This window comes from Nematolebias whitei, chromosome 14, assembly GCF_014905685.2.
Source record: "Nematolebias whitei isolate Nwh7 chromosome 14, NemWhi1, whole genome shotgun sequence".
Classification (NCBI taxonomy): domain Eukaryota; kingdom Metazoa; phylum Chordata; class Actinopteri; order Cyprinodontiformes; family Rivulidae; genus Nematolebias; species Nematolebias whitei.
Genome location: NC_056511.1, coordinates 36,763,854 through 36,777,573, shown reverse-complemented (window position 1 = coordinate 36,777,573; position 13,720 = coordinate 36,763,854). Strand labels below are relative to the sequence as shown.

General features: G+C 40.7%; 1 protein-coding gene across 1 annotated transcript in view; it reads right to left on the bottom strand.

Annotated features, from left to right (window-relative positions):
* Positions 1 to 13,100, bottom strand: part of LOC119420287 (transcriptional regulator ATRX) — a 63,192-nt gene extending 50,092 nt beyond the window's left edge. Inside the window, exons 1-7 of the mRNA XM_037687675.1 lie at positions 12,977 to 13,100; positions 8,569 to 8,675; positions 8,423 to 8,475; positions 3,826 to 3,854; positions 3,542 to 3,663; positions 2,153 to 2,269; positions 1,502 to 1,611 (exon numbers count right to left, since the gene is read on the bottom strand). Of these exons, the coding sequence (XP_037543603.1) occupies positions 1,502 to 1,611; positions 2,153 to 2,269; positions 3,542 to 3,663; positions 3,826 to 3,854; positions 8,423 to 8,475; positions 8,569 to 8,675; positions 12,977 to 12,990 (552 nt within the window). The 5' untranslated portion in view covers positions 12,991 to 13,100. The remainder of the gene's footprint in view (positions 1 to 1,501; positions 1,612 to 2,152; positions 2,270 to 3,541; positions 3,664 to 3,825; positions 3,855 to 8,422; positions 8,476 to 8,568; positions 8,676 to 12,976) is intronic.
* Between the last annotated feature and the right edge of the window lie 620 nt (positions 13,101 to 13,720).

Sequence of the window (13,720 nt, the reverse complement as noted above, 5' to 3'; positions counted from 1 at the left end):
TTAAGGATTTACAGACCCTTCCCACACACCTACTAACTGTGCCCACTCTCTTATTAACCTTTCCCTGTAATGAATTTAGTGGAGGACGTGAAAATTCAACCAGACAGAGCGTATTCAATAAGCTTTATTTTGAAAAGACTCGTGGAAGTCTGTGGAAACGTACTGGAAATTTTTGTAAAGGCAAAACAGGAAACTCCAGGGCACATAAACTTGGTCATGATTAGGGGATCAGTCAGGAGCATGAGATAAACGCTGGACATTTTCTTGAGCAAAGCTTTCAGAAATCTGTCGCCGGATAGAGAAGAGGGAAGAGCATAAATGCTACGGCCACCAGGTGAGAAGAATTATGCTGATCACAGTGGAGCAGGTGGGTTACAAATACTTCAGTGTTTCTCCGAGTTTACTTGCCTTGGCAGGGCGTTCATACCTTCTGGGATTTTTGTTGACAGGGGGTTGGGTGGGGGGTGGATATGAAGACAGTCTGTGTTGCGCATGCAGTTTTCTAGCAGTGGTGGAGTGTAGAGAGTAGGGTGTAGGCTCAGAGTGAGGGAAACTGAAACTGAGCACTGTAGGTTTTTAGCTAGTGTGTCTGTATTGTGCGCCACTAGCTTAGCGCTACGTCTGTGCCGTCCATGTGAGGGTGGGGGTTCGGTAGTCAGGGTGCTCGATTCTGTTGACAGGGCATGGCGCCCTGCTTGTACAGTGGTAGGGGAAACACTGCACTTTATATGCTCTTAAACACTTTGGCGATGGTGATGATGACAATGAATGTACAGTACTGCACAGCATGTACAGTACACACAATATAAAAAAAACAGGTATAAAAAACCTGCAATACAGTGAAGCCACAAAGAGCGAACCACAATATATCCAGGGACGACTATTACTAAGAGATTATAGCAGTGATAAAATCTCTGCTTTACATTTAATTTGTATTTAGTCATGAGAGTTTCCTCTGTAAGTGATAAACATGGTGAGACCTAAAAAAGACAACGTGGGTAGTGTAATTAAAGATATGCGATGGACATGAAATATAACCATTTCAGAATGTTTTAACAATGTATTTTAGTAGGATAAAGTAACTGGGGCTCAATAAAGTCCAAACCTTTATTAAGCTTTGTGTCTAAATTGAGTGAACTTTAATCTTCAGTTCATACAAGTCATAGTTATAAAGGAAAAAACTGAACCAAATTTGAAAAATGTAATACAATTATTATTTGTTCCACAAAAAAAAAGCTCAAACTTCTGATGTTTGTTGTTGTAATACCACCACCAAATAATTTCAACTCAAAATGATTTAAATGTTGAGTAATTACAGGATGCATTCAGAATAGTTTTCAGAGCTCTAAACTCACTGAAAACAATGACTTGAATTCATTCAACCTTTATTTAGACAGGTTAATCCCATTGAGCCTCGGGGACTCATTTACAAGAGAGACCTGAAATGTATCAGAAAACAAACAAACAAAAAAAAAATTCTTACATCGGCCTTCAGACTCACCTTGCATATAAGTACTTTCAGAACTGGATGTCGATAAAGGGAGTCCTTCCGGAAGTGGTTAACTTGTCGGCCGCACGCAGTGCAACACACAATTCCCACGTTTTGCTCTCCTGGGAGAAAAAAAACTCAGTTATTAGCAACAACGTTGTTATGAATAGAGTTTGTGTTACAAGAAATCTTAAAAATTGAAAGATAACTCATTTGGCTGCAATTCTTTCTTTATTTTTGCAAAACAATGCGGGAGTGCATTCAGCAGTCTAATAAAGCTGCTCAGTTCATGCAAACGAGACCTTTATAGGAGCAATAGCTCCCACAAACACTGGAATGTGTGAGAAGACTGACCTTGACTGTTCTCCTGGAAAATAACGTTATTACCAACGACATACTTAATATGGTTTGCTGGACTGTTTGTCCCGTTAGAGCCTTACCTCAACCCACCACAGAGATCTTTCACCAAATCATAAGCAAGCTGCACTTAGAATCAAAGTGAAGTGAAAGTTCAGTGTGTTTTGACTAATGCAGTGGTTTTCAGACAACACAATGGGTAAGAACCACAATGTGTGCCGGCTTTAGGATTTAGTGAGCAGTCAGTCTTAAAACTGCAGAAATATCAAAAAGAAAGAAATTACTTTGCAGTCATGACTGACTGACCTCCACGTCTCCTGGAAAACTCTTTCCGCAGAACGTTGGGTTTCCGGCTGCGAAACTCTGGACCCCTGAAGTCATCTCTTATAATGTCAACTGGTTCAGGTCTGACCAGCACCGTGCCTGTAAAAACAAAACACATCCGACATATATAACCACAAATATGCATGCACATCAGGGGCCGAGATGGTGTTGAGGTAGGGCAGCCGACCTGGTACCAGAAAGTTGCAGGTTCAACTCCCCGCCATGCCCACATGTCGTGGTGTGTATGAGCAAGAAACCTAATCCCTAACTGCTCCTCGAGCAATAACAACAACCCACTGCTCCACCTGGGTGTCTCTCATGTGTGATGGGTTTAAAGCAGAGAACTAATTTCATCATTGTACAGAAACATACAGTGAAGACAATGCATAGCACTTTACTTGACATCAAATGTATAATCATAATCCTGAGATGGGGATGGATGTAATGATTCTGGACCCATCATAACATGTTACACATTCATGAATAGTGCTAATCTGAAATATATATTTTTTTGTCCTGAAGTTACAAGTGACACCCAGAGCTAATTCTGAATAAAAGATACAAAGACAACAGAACATGTGTCCAAAGGTCAAAAACACACACCTGGCATCTGATGCACATCAAAAATTACACCTCCATTATTTTCAGTTATGACCCCCAAACCAGCTGACGCTTTATGTTGCCAAGAACAGCAATATTGCTTAAGATTGGGAAGCACTGAAAAAAAAAAAAAACACTTTCAGGTGTACTCGCCCCCTGATTGGGCATCCAGGTAGCCATAGCAGCTCTTTTTTGACGTTTTAAAGTTATTTTTTCTTTTATTTGGTTGAAGAGGTATTTCATATTAAATGGATGAGGAAAAAATTTTGACATTGAGAAAGATCTGGAAGATTCAATTCAATTCAATTCAGTTTATTTATATAGCACCAAATCACAACAAAGTTGTCTTGGGGCACTTTACAGGAACATTCACATACATAAAAGCCAATTAGTAAAGTTCTCTATCTAAGGAAGATATAAAGCACAAAATGTTATAATTGTAAAAAAATAAATTAAAAAAAAGGCAAAACGATATTGCCTGACGATAGTGAAGAGAAGGTCTATTCTGCTAAAAAGTAAAAGTTAAACCAATATTTTAAAGCTGATCTTTGTTGTTACTGCACATGCACATGTGCATCTTTGATGATTTAGCTGCAACAAGTGACTAACTTCAAGTGATGCACCGCAACATTCCTGCTGTGTTTTCTGCTTCAGGCTTTCTATGAAATATTCACAGCAACATGGTACTGAAAACCAGTGGATATCAATCAGCTGTTGGCATTTGCACCAATACTCGTCTGGAAAAACGTAGTTTATCTGTCAAAGACTTACCTTTAGGCAATCTAGTGACATCGATGTGTCCGTTGGAACTGACGGGAAAATCCAAGTCCTCACTTGCATTCGAGTCTCCAGATTCATCCAGTCCCGAGTGCTTTACGACAACTGAAGGTTTCCTGTAAACAAAGAAAAAAATGTATGTCAACTTAAATCACTTCACAGAAAGACACGTATTAGGTAACAATTTCACATGGGAACATACAATGATGACAATACATAACACATTATTTTTATTATAAGGACAGTTTTATCTAACTATAAATTAACAGTGAACTCACCTTCTTGAGTATCTAGTGTCCAGCGCTGCCTGAAAAACAAGAAAGTTTGTTGTTATTTCTCTAGGTAATTCTGTCCAAACCTACAGACACATTTTGTTCTAAATTTTATAATGCAACAGAGAGAACTAAAGACAAAAATTTGTTTCTAGTCTGTGAGAACTTTGTTTTAGACACCTAACAACGTTAAACAAGGCAACAAAAGTGAAGTTGCTGCTTTATGCATTTATAAAGTTGAGGAATAGAGAATATTACGTTCCACATTTTAAAGCTTTGTTTTACCATAATTTCTGGACTATAAGCTGTTACTTTTTTCACACGCTTTGAACACCACGGCGAAACAATGCTGCGGCTAATGTATGGGATTTTTTTTTTTTTTTGGACGGGCTAACGAGCTTCATGTCACCAAAACATTTAAGGCTCCCACAAACTGGGGCGTACTGTGAGACTTGCAGACAATGCACGCACTGTCCGCAGATGATCGAGACTTCATACTCGAGCGTACACTCTTGATGGGCTGCAGTCAGCTCTGTGGGCAAGGGGCGTTTACATTCGGGACAAATTGAGTTAGTCGATTGGTCATTTGCTGACATGCTTACTGGACTGATTGACAGGTCGCAAAAAAAAAAAAAAAAAGAGAGAGCTGGCAGCCCAGCGGCAGCGGTGTTCTGTATTTATATGTTGTTCATAAAAAGTTCTTAAAAAAATAAATAAAACAGAGAGCGCTGGCCCTGCAGCCCACACATCAGACCAGCCCACTAGAAAATCTCCAGTCCCTCCCACAGTCACGCTGGACCTGATTTTAATTCGCTCTTGACAAATTCCTTCATTTCTTACAATTTCAGTCATGGAGTCAACAGACAAGGAGGAAGAGATCGCTTGCCTCTTGGGAAAATAAAAGAAAAGTCGATTAAACCAAACCAGGGATAAAGAAGGGGAATTTAATACAGTGATGTCACATACAAAACAGTCTGTCAATGGGCAGTTTATTATGCAACACCGAGTACGCGTTCACGGTTGTAAAAATTGATCATTGCGCGGACATGCCTTGCGGGCGTCCGCTTCGAAGTTAATCCGGTACCCGCGGATTGAAGCTCTGTACAGAGCTGCTCGAGCTAACCTGAATAAGGGAATAAAAACTGCAAAGCCTGACCATAAAATGAGTATAGAGTCCCATCTGTCCAGTAACAACTCACAGGAGGTGTGGAAGGGCATAAAAAAACATCACAAACTATAGAGGCTGTGAGGTGACAACAGGAGACCTGAGTGCATCACTAGCAGAGGAGCTAAACTGCTTATTTGCACACGTTGATGCACCACAGCAGCACTCATCTGATCCTGCCCTGCCCCCACACCCACCCGTTTACTGCACCACTCCATTCACTATACGGGAAAATGATGTTAGACGTTCGCTCCAATCAGTGAACCCAGGAAATCTACTGGCCCAGATGGAGTACCTGGCAGGGTGCTCAAAGCATGTGCCCTCCAGCTCGCCCCCACCTTCACCAGAATTTTCAATCTCTCCCTGGCCCAGGCAGTCATCCCTCCCTGCTTAAAATCTGCAACTATCATCCCAGTGCCGAAAACGCCTATCATCACCAGCCTGAATGATTACCGACCGGTGGCTCTCACTCCAGTAATCATGAAGTGCTTCGAGAGACTAGTTCTCCAGCACATCAAGGACTATCTCCCTCCGAACTTTGACCCCTACCAGTTTGCATATCGCACCAACAGGTCCACAGAGGATGCTATTGCAGTAGCTCTCCACACCACGCTGAGCCACTTGGAACAACAGCACAGCTACGTTCGAATGCTCTTTGTGGATTAAAGCTCGCCTTTAATACAATCATTCCGGACATTCTTATAAATATATTAGACAATCTCACCCCCCCCCCCCCCCCCTGGTTTCATTGGTCTACATTGTGCAAAGTATTTGTTTGCTTTTATTATTAGCATTTATTTAGGACGAAGAATTTGCAGCCGCTCAACTTAAATGTGGATCGTGCGTTATTGTGGTGCTCCGAGCTCGGTGGGAGGCTTGGATGACTAGTGGCAAGAAATCGTTTACCAACACTGGCCGCATGCAAAGAGCAACTTTTTCTCAAGTCTGCCAGTGGATGCTGACAGAGGTGCAGTGTCAAAAAAATCCACTATCATTAATGGGTGTCACAAGGCTGGACATCTGCCTGATAAAGAGAACAAGCTCAAGTGCAAATTTGCCTCGAGCCAAAGTGACGCTGAGAGCGCCAACGAAAGAGAAACTGAGGACGTGTGTGATCAAGTTTTTCTGAGGCTATTCAATTCTGACGCTGAAGAAAACAACTTTAATGGTTTTAGTGCACAGGAGGAAGATGAAGATAGCGATCAATGACTTCCTGGTAGGCTACTGTATTTTTTTTTAGCCAGCCGTGTTACAGGCACTGCTCAGAAAAAAAACATTTACTGTACGTATTTGTGTATGTTAATGGTATGAGGCATTCAAATTAGACCGTTTCAATTTAAAATAGATTGTTGGACTGGGTCTTCAACAACCTAAAACCAGTCCTACTTATAAAAACAACTTATATGGTGTAATATTCAATTCATTTCATTTTATATAGAGCCAGGTGGTCACAACAGAAATTATTTCAGGGCACTGAACAAAAACATTCACATACATTATAAATGTCAATTAGTAAAGTTATCTATTTAAGGAAGGAAGGAAACAATAACAATGTTTTGCTGAAAGTGTTTAAAAACTGCCAATTTTATAAGAAAGACAGTAGTTGAGAAATAAGGAAGCATTTTGATCACAATGTACAGCATCATGCCACGTGGGAGCAGTGTTTCCCCTACAATTATACAAGTGGGGTGCCCCACCCTGTCAACAGAACAGAGCACGCCGCCTACCAAATCGAACCCCCCACCCCCACCCAACCTGGCAAGCAAATCTGGCAAAGATCCAGAAAGAGTGGAATGAGGCGGAAGTCACCGATTCAAAAACCACCACATTCAGACGGATCCGGGAGATGGGCTACAACTGTTGGGTTCTTCGGTCCTCTTTTCCGATGAAATTAAAGTGTGCCTTTCATTTGGAAATCAAGGTCCAAGAGTTTGGAGGAAGAAGGGTGAGGAATAGAACCCAGAGAGGTCCAGTGTGAAATATCCACAGTCAGTCATGATTTGGGGTGCAATGTCCGGTGCAGGTGTTGGTAAACTCTGCTTTCTTAAATCCAATGTCACTGCAACGGTCTACCATAATGTTTTAGAGGACCTCATGATTCCTTCTGCTGAGGATCTGTATGGAGATGAAGATTTCATCTTCCAGCAGGACCTGGCCCCTGCCCATGCTGCCAGAAGCACCAAAACCTGGTTTGATGCCCATGCCACAGTGCTTGACTGGCCAGCCAACTCACCGGACCTAAACCCCATTGAGAATCTATGGGGTATTCTCAAGAGGAAAATGAGGAGCACCAGACCCAACAACAAAGAGCTGACAGCAAGTATCAAGGAAATCTGGGCTTCCTTAATTCCCAGGTAATGCCACAGGCTGATTGCCTCAATGCCACGTCGCATCGAGGCAGTGATTAAGGCAAACGGATTCCCAACCAAGTTTGAAGATTGACGTATCGTTTTGAAAGTACCATATTTTGATTGATTTGTTGTGATCCTAATTTCTTTCTTTTTTTTCTGCAAAAACTGAGTAGTGTGGGCTGATGTCTTCACAGTATTCAAATTTTTTTTGAAATCCTGTTTTTGTGGGTTTCATGAGCTGGAAGCACAAATTATGTAAACAAATAAACAAATGAATACTTGAAATATTTAAATTGTAGGCCCTGATTCTATAATCTATTAAAGATTAACTTTTTGAATGGAATTATGGAAGTTAAACAACTTTTCCATGATATTCTATTTTTTTGGAAAAGGTATATATTCCTAAAGTTATCAAAATTAGTTTATTCTTCACTACTTGTCCAGACACCATTTCTTATTTTATCTTAACAAGTTTTAGTTTTCCTGTTCCTTATCTTTTCAAATATGATCAGTCTGATCATTATATATGATTGTGGTCTGTTATCAATGTCTACTTATTTAACTTGTCGGCATCAAAAGTTGCGAGTGAATTTTAATTTCTTTTTGTAAACCTTAACAGTTTTGTTTCTGATGTTGTCATTACTGAGGTCTGCTTATTTTAAAATGTATAAAAATATCTCATATAGAGCTGGGCGATATGGACGAAAATTTCCAAGTATAAAACTATACTGTTTTATATCGAGATAGTCTCTACTTATATTGCAAAAAAAACAAAAAAAATCAAAGATATTTTTAAAATATCGAGATATTGCCCAGCTCTAATCTCATAGAAACATGTGTACATCTTGCTGTAAAGTGTCCTTGTGGGTGTCCTGAAAGGCGCTTTTAAATAAAATTATTATTATTATTATGTATTACTGTATTTGTTAACCTGCAGGTTGCTGATTGTTTCACCAAGACCAAATTTCTGTTGGATTCTGATCAAAGATTATCAGCACCATTGGCGCAATCAATGCAAAAAAAAAAAAAAAAACTGGTAAAAATTATAACCAGAACGTTAAAGCTTGTTCATTAATGTTCAAATTACCTCTGTAGCGATATGACCAGAGTTCCTCGCAGAACAGCTTTTGTTTGTCCGATCTATGAACAAAAGATTGTTAAATATCTGCGGCGCAGGAAAAACACAAATAAAACATTTCCACTGATCATGCTGTGTCATTTAAAAAAATGTACCATTAGAATCCTCAGCTGTGCATATGTCGTTGTCGTCCTCAATGTTGGAATGAGCCAGATATTCATGAAGCCTGTTGACCAACACGTTTAGCTTGCTGGAAGAGGATCTAAAGAGAAAAGAGCAGAGTTGCTGTATTCAGTCACTATATGGACACTGATTCAATGTCATCAGAAATTTGAATACCAGCTAATTTCAGAGATTTTTCATTTTTGACACATATGTTAAGTCAAGATAAGTCAACTTTATTTAGAAAGCACATTTAAAACAGCAACTGTTACCAAAGTGCTTAACAGTAAAAATCAATGGGAGTAATTTCATGGAAAAAAAGTAACAATAAAAATAATGATATTACTGAAAATTAATTAAAAGCATCAAAAGAAAAACATAAAAATGCAGACCAATAAATGCAGAGCTGGTGCAAGGAGAATAACCTTCACATCAATGTGAAGAAGACAAAGGAGATGGTTGTGAACTTTAGAAGGAACAAACACACCTACACCCCACCCCCAAACACTGGAGGATCTGCGGTGGAAGTGGTCTCCAGCTTCAAGTACTTTTGTGTGCACCTGAATGACAACCTCAGCTGGAGCAACAACACCACCAGCCTGATCAAGAAAGCTCATCAGACTCTACTTCCTCAGGCAGCAGAGGCGAGCTGAACTGGGAAGCTCAGTCCTCACCTCCTTCTACAGGTGTGCGGTGGAGAGCCTCCCGTGCTCCAGCATCAACGTGTGGCATGGAGGCTGCACAGCTGCAGAAAGAAAAGCTTCGCAGAGAGTGGTGAAGGCTGCACAAAGTCTGTTGGACTCAGCCTCCCCACCATCACGGACATCTACACCTTTAGATGCAGGAAGAAGGCCACCTGCATCATGAAGTACCCCACTCACCCAGCACAAACACTTTTTGCCTCGCTCCCCTCAGGAAGAAGGTTGAGGAGCATTAAGTGTAGAACCACTAGACCGAGGAACAGCTTCTACCCTGAGGCTGTTAGACTCATGAATATCTAACCAGGATAATTACTGTGAATGCTGTTTCATTGCTGTGTTCATTTGTGCTCATCTGCTCACACAGACTCATGTTCGTGCTGTTGTTCGGCATATTGTTTTTATGCTATTAGTGCTTAGCTTATTTTAAGTTAATGTTTTTCTTAGCTTATATCTTAGATCTTATTACTGTTTTTCTTTTACATTTTATTGTTGAATGTAACTGGGACCCTGTTTACACAATTTTATTCCACCACATGCACCACATGTGGTGCGAATGACAAAAAGAAACTCAGACAATCCTAAATCAAGTCACGCCGTGTAAAAAGCCAGGAAAAACATGTGTTTTTAGCAGAGATTTAAAAACAAGTGAAGTGACCTGTTTAATGTTGTGGGGCAGATTGTTCCAAAGTTTGGGGTCCACAACGACCGAAAAAGCTAGATCACCTCTGAGCTTCAATCTTCTTTTTGGAACAGCCAAAAGCAGTTGATCTCATGGACTGAGAGGGAACATATAGTTCCAGTAGCTCAGAGAGATAACAGGGTGCAAGGTCATTTAGGCACTAAAAGGTTAGCAGGAGAATTTTAAAATTAAATTCTGGTACGTACAGGGAGCCAGTGAAGGGAAGACAAAACTGGTGTAATGTGATCAAACCTACAATTTCCTGTTAATAGCCGAGTTGCAGCATCTTGGACAAGTTAGATGCGAAATGGAGGCCTGACTGACCTCAACATAGAGTGCGTTACAGTAGTCCAGTCAGGTAGTAAAGGCATGGACTAGTTTTTCAAGGTCAAATCTGGGCAACACTGACTTAAACTTAGCTATCTGCCTTAACTAGAAGAAGTTTAGCTGCAGAACAGAGTGGATTTGTTTATTAAACTTACAAGTCAGAGTCTAAAACCATCCCAAGATTCGTAACAGACTGCTTGCTTACGATATGGCTGAAGAGTCAAGACTTACAGGATCAGAGACAGCGGCAGACCTAGGGCTAAACACAATGACTTCAGTCTTCTGATCATTAAAACTAAAAAAAAAACTGAAGCCATCAGGACATTTTAACAGAGGGTGAATTGAGCAAGAACTATTAGGTTTTACGGGCAGATAAATCAGACAATCATCAGCATAACAATGAAATGAAAGTAGGGATGCACAATATTATCGGCATGGTATCGGCCGATATTAGCGTTAAATTTCAATATCGGACATTGGCCATTCCATTAAAATAACATGCCGATATAAAAGGCGCTGTTTTTGCCTGCAGCGTCAGCACAACGTGATGACGTTGCAGCGGCAGCGCAACGCGATGACGTCACGTGCGTCTACCCAATCTCAAGGCGAGGACGATTCAAAATGTCGGTGGTGCGGAAATTTTATTTTTCATTGGTGAGGATGTCGGATTCCGAAGATTTATGAACTATGTTGAGCCTCGCTACATCGTCCGCAGATATTTTTCCGGCATAACGTTACACAAGTTACAAGCCGTCATTGAGAAGCTAATAGCCGATAGCATGACTTGTTGGGTGGGTTTTACCACAGACATTTGGACGTCGTGTTAGCCCCGTTAGCATGCTTAAGTCTTACGACACAATGGATAGACAAAAACTTTGAACTTAAAAAGTCTCTCCTTCATGCACAAGAGTACAGAGGATCCCACACTGCAGCTAGGAACCAGGAACAAGCCTCCACAAGTGAGACAGCATTGCAGGTGACTAATGCTAATAAATAACATTTAACACTTTTCATTTAATAAGTCGAAGTGCTATGCATATCATATGGCTGTTAATGAATATGTCACCAGCTCTTACAGTTGTTGCACAATTTTTGTAGCAAATAAGCCTAAATAAGAAGGCTATGTTCTGACAAAGGAACATATGTAAAATATTGGTATCGGCATCGGTAATCGGCCGAATAAGTTTTAACATATTGGCATATCGGATATCGGCCAAAAATCCAGTATTGCGCATCCCTAAATGAAAGACCATGTTTCCTCAGGATAGACCCCAATGGAAGCAGATAGCGAAACCAAAAGGAGTCCAAGAATCGAGCCTTGTGGGACCTCGCAGGAATTGGGCACTGACGCAGATACACCATTTCCAACCTTAACAGACTCCTGTCACTTAGGTAAGAACGGAACCATTCTAATGCTGCATCTGTAATCCCAACAGTGTTCTAACACTGATTATGATTAATTGTAACTGCATCTTTTTCCCAATATCTATGGCCTAATGGTAACTTAATACTGAATAAGCATTATTCGTTAATCTGGACCAATGGTGCTTCCAAGTATTAGCTTTCAGCTTCCAAGAACAAGAAATTGGATGAAAACTGACAATCTTGTCCCATTTAAAAGGCTACATCCAAAAGAAACGGGAGCTGTTTTTGTCTCTTTCAGTTTAGTTTCTGGATAGTGCCAACCGCCTGTGTTTGCAAAATGAGAGGGTTTATAACATGCAAAAGTATTCCTACCGCATATTTGTGTTTGAGTGCCTCCACCACATATCACTAAGCCAGGTAAAGTATTATCATAAAAGGAAAAAGAGACAGCATCAAGTCCAATCTTTTTATTTTCTTGTGAGCTGCCTTCATGTGTGATATAAAACAAAGTTGAATACCAATCACATGCAGTATTTACTGATAACCCATCAGACTATTTGCAGAATGAGCATATGGGTACAATGCACTCGTTTTCTGAAAGAACTTGGTCAAAAAGCAGGAGAACTAAAATATGTATTCTATGTTGGGTCTACAATTTTTTGTCACTTCTTTCAGCTTAGGTAGCCCTTCCTCACGGATCTCCACAGCGAACCAACTCCCACGAAGACTTGGCAATTGTTTTAATGCCAGATGCCCTTTCTGACATAACCACAGACTACCGAGCTACCACAGCCCTCTGTGTGGAGCAGAGAGCTGCTATAGGGCACCCTGGGAAGTAGATGGTCAATGGCCTTGCTCAAGGGCCCAGGGTGGGGCAAATGACGGCGGAGACAGGTGTTTCATCTTTCCCACCCACGACATTCTGATGTTGTCGGTCTGGGGAATTGTACTGACGAACTTCCGATAACAGGCCCACCTTCCCTAACCTCTTCTCCACCACTGACTATAATAATGTCGAAGGGTTTATTGTAAACAAACCCAATAACAACTCCATGAAAAACATGCGCGAAGGCACGTTCAGCTCAAAAATTTGTTTTCATTTAAACAAACGTTTCTTTGACTTCTTAAAACACGCTTGGAGTTATATAAATATTGATGACTCCTGTCAATATTAATAAAATATTTAATAAAAAATGTACAAGTTATGTTATTTCGTTTTTTTTTCCCCGTTAGCTTAGCTGTTAGCTTATGTAGCGATATGCTAAGCTAAAGCTAGCGAACCGATGCACGCGCAGTGAAGAAGCCTCAAGTCACGCTACAGTTCTTTACCTTAAAGTAGACATGTCGCAAATCAGACGAACAACCGAAGCTTTTCAAATCCTTTTATAATCTCATAATGAAAAAAATGTGACGAAAATATGGCGCTGAGCTGCAGAGATGTAGAAGAGATAAAAAAAAAACAACGAAATTCTTCTTCTAGGCTTTTTGTTACCCCGGAGGAACTAGCGCCACCTGCTGGCCGGAAGGAGCATCTTCCTGTTTTAAAACGCGCTGGCCTCCTCCATACCATACCATTTTGTTTGTAGAGCACTTAAAACAGCGACAAGGCCAACCAAAGTGCTGTACAGACAGAACAACAGATAACACACAAAGCAAAATACATTATTTCTCTAAGAAACTGTCCTCTTCTCAATCTCAGGAATTAAAATAACACTGCAATTTACAAAGTAATCCGAATGTTTTTTTAAACTGCTTGAAATTTTTTATGCTTTAAAATTTATTACCAGATATCTCCACCTAGTCCATCCATCCATTTTCTTATGATTATCCGGGATCGGGTCGCGGGGGTAGCAGCCTAAGTAGGGAGGCCCAGACTTCCCTCTCCCTCATCTATGGTCATGAGCTTTGGGTTGTGACCGAAAGAACGAGATCTCGGATACAAGCGGCCGAAATGAGTTTTCTCCGCAGGATGTCTGGGCTTTCCCTTAGAGGTAGGGTGCGAAACTCCGTTATCTGTTAAGGACTCAGTGTAGAGACGCTGCTTCCCCACATCGAGAGGAGCCAGTTGAGGTG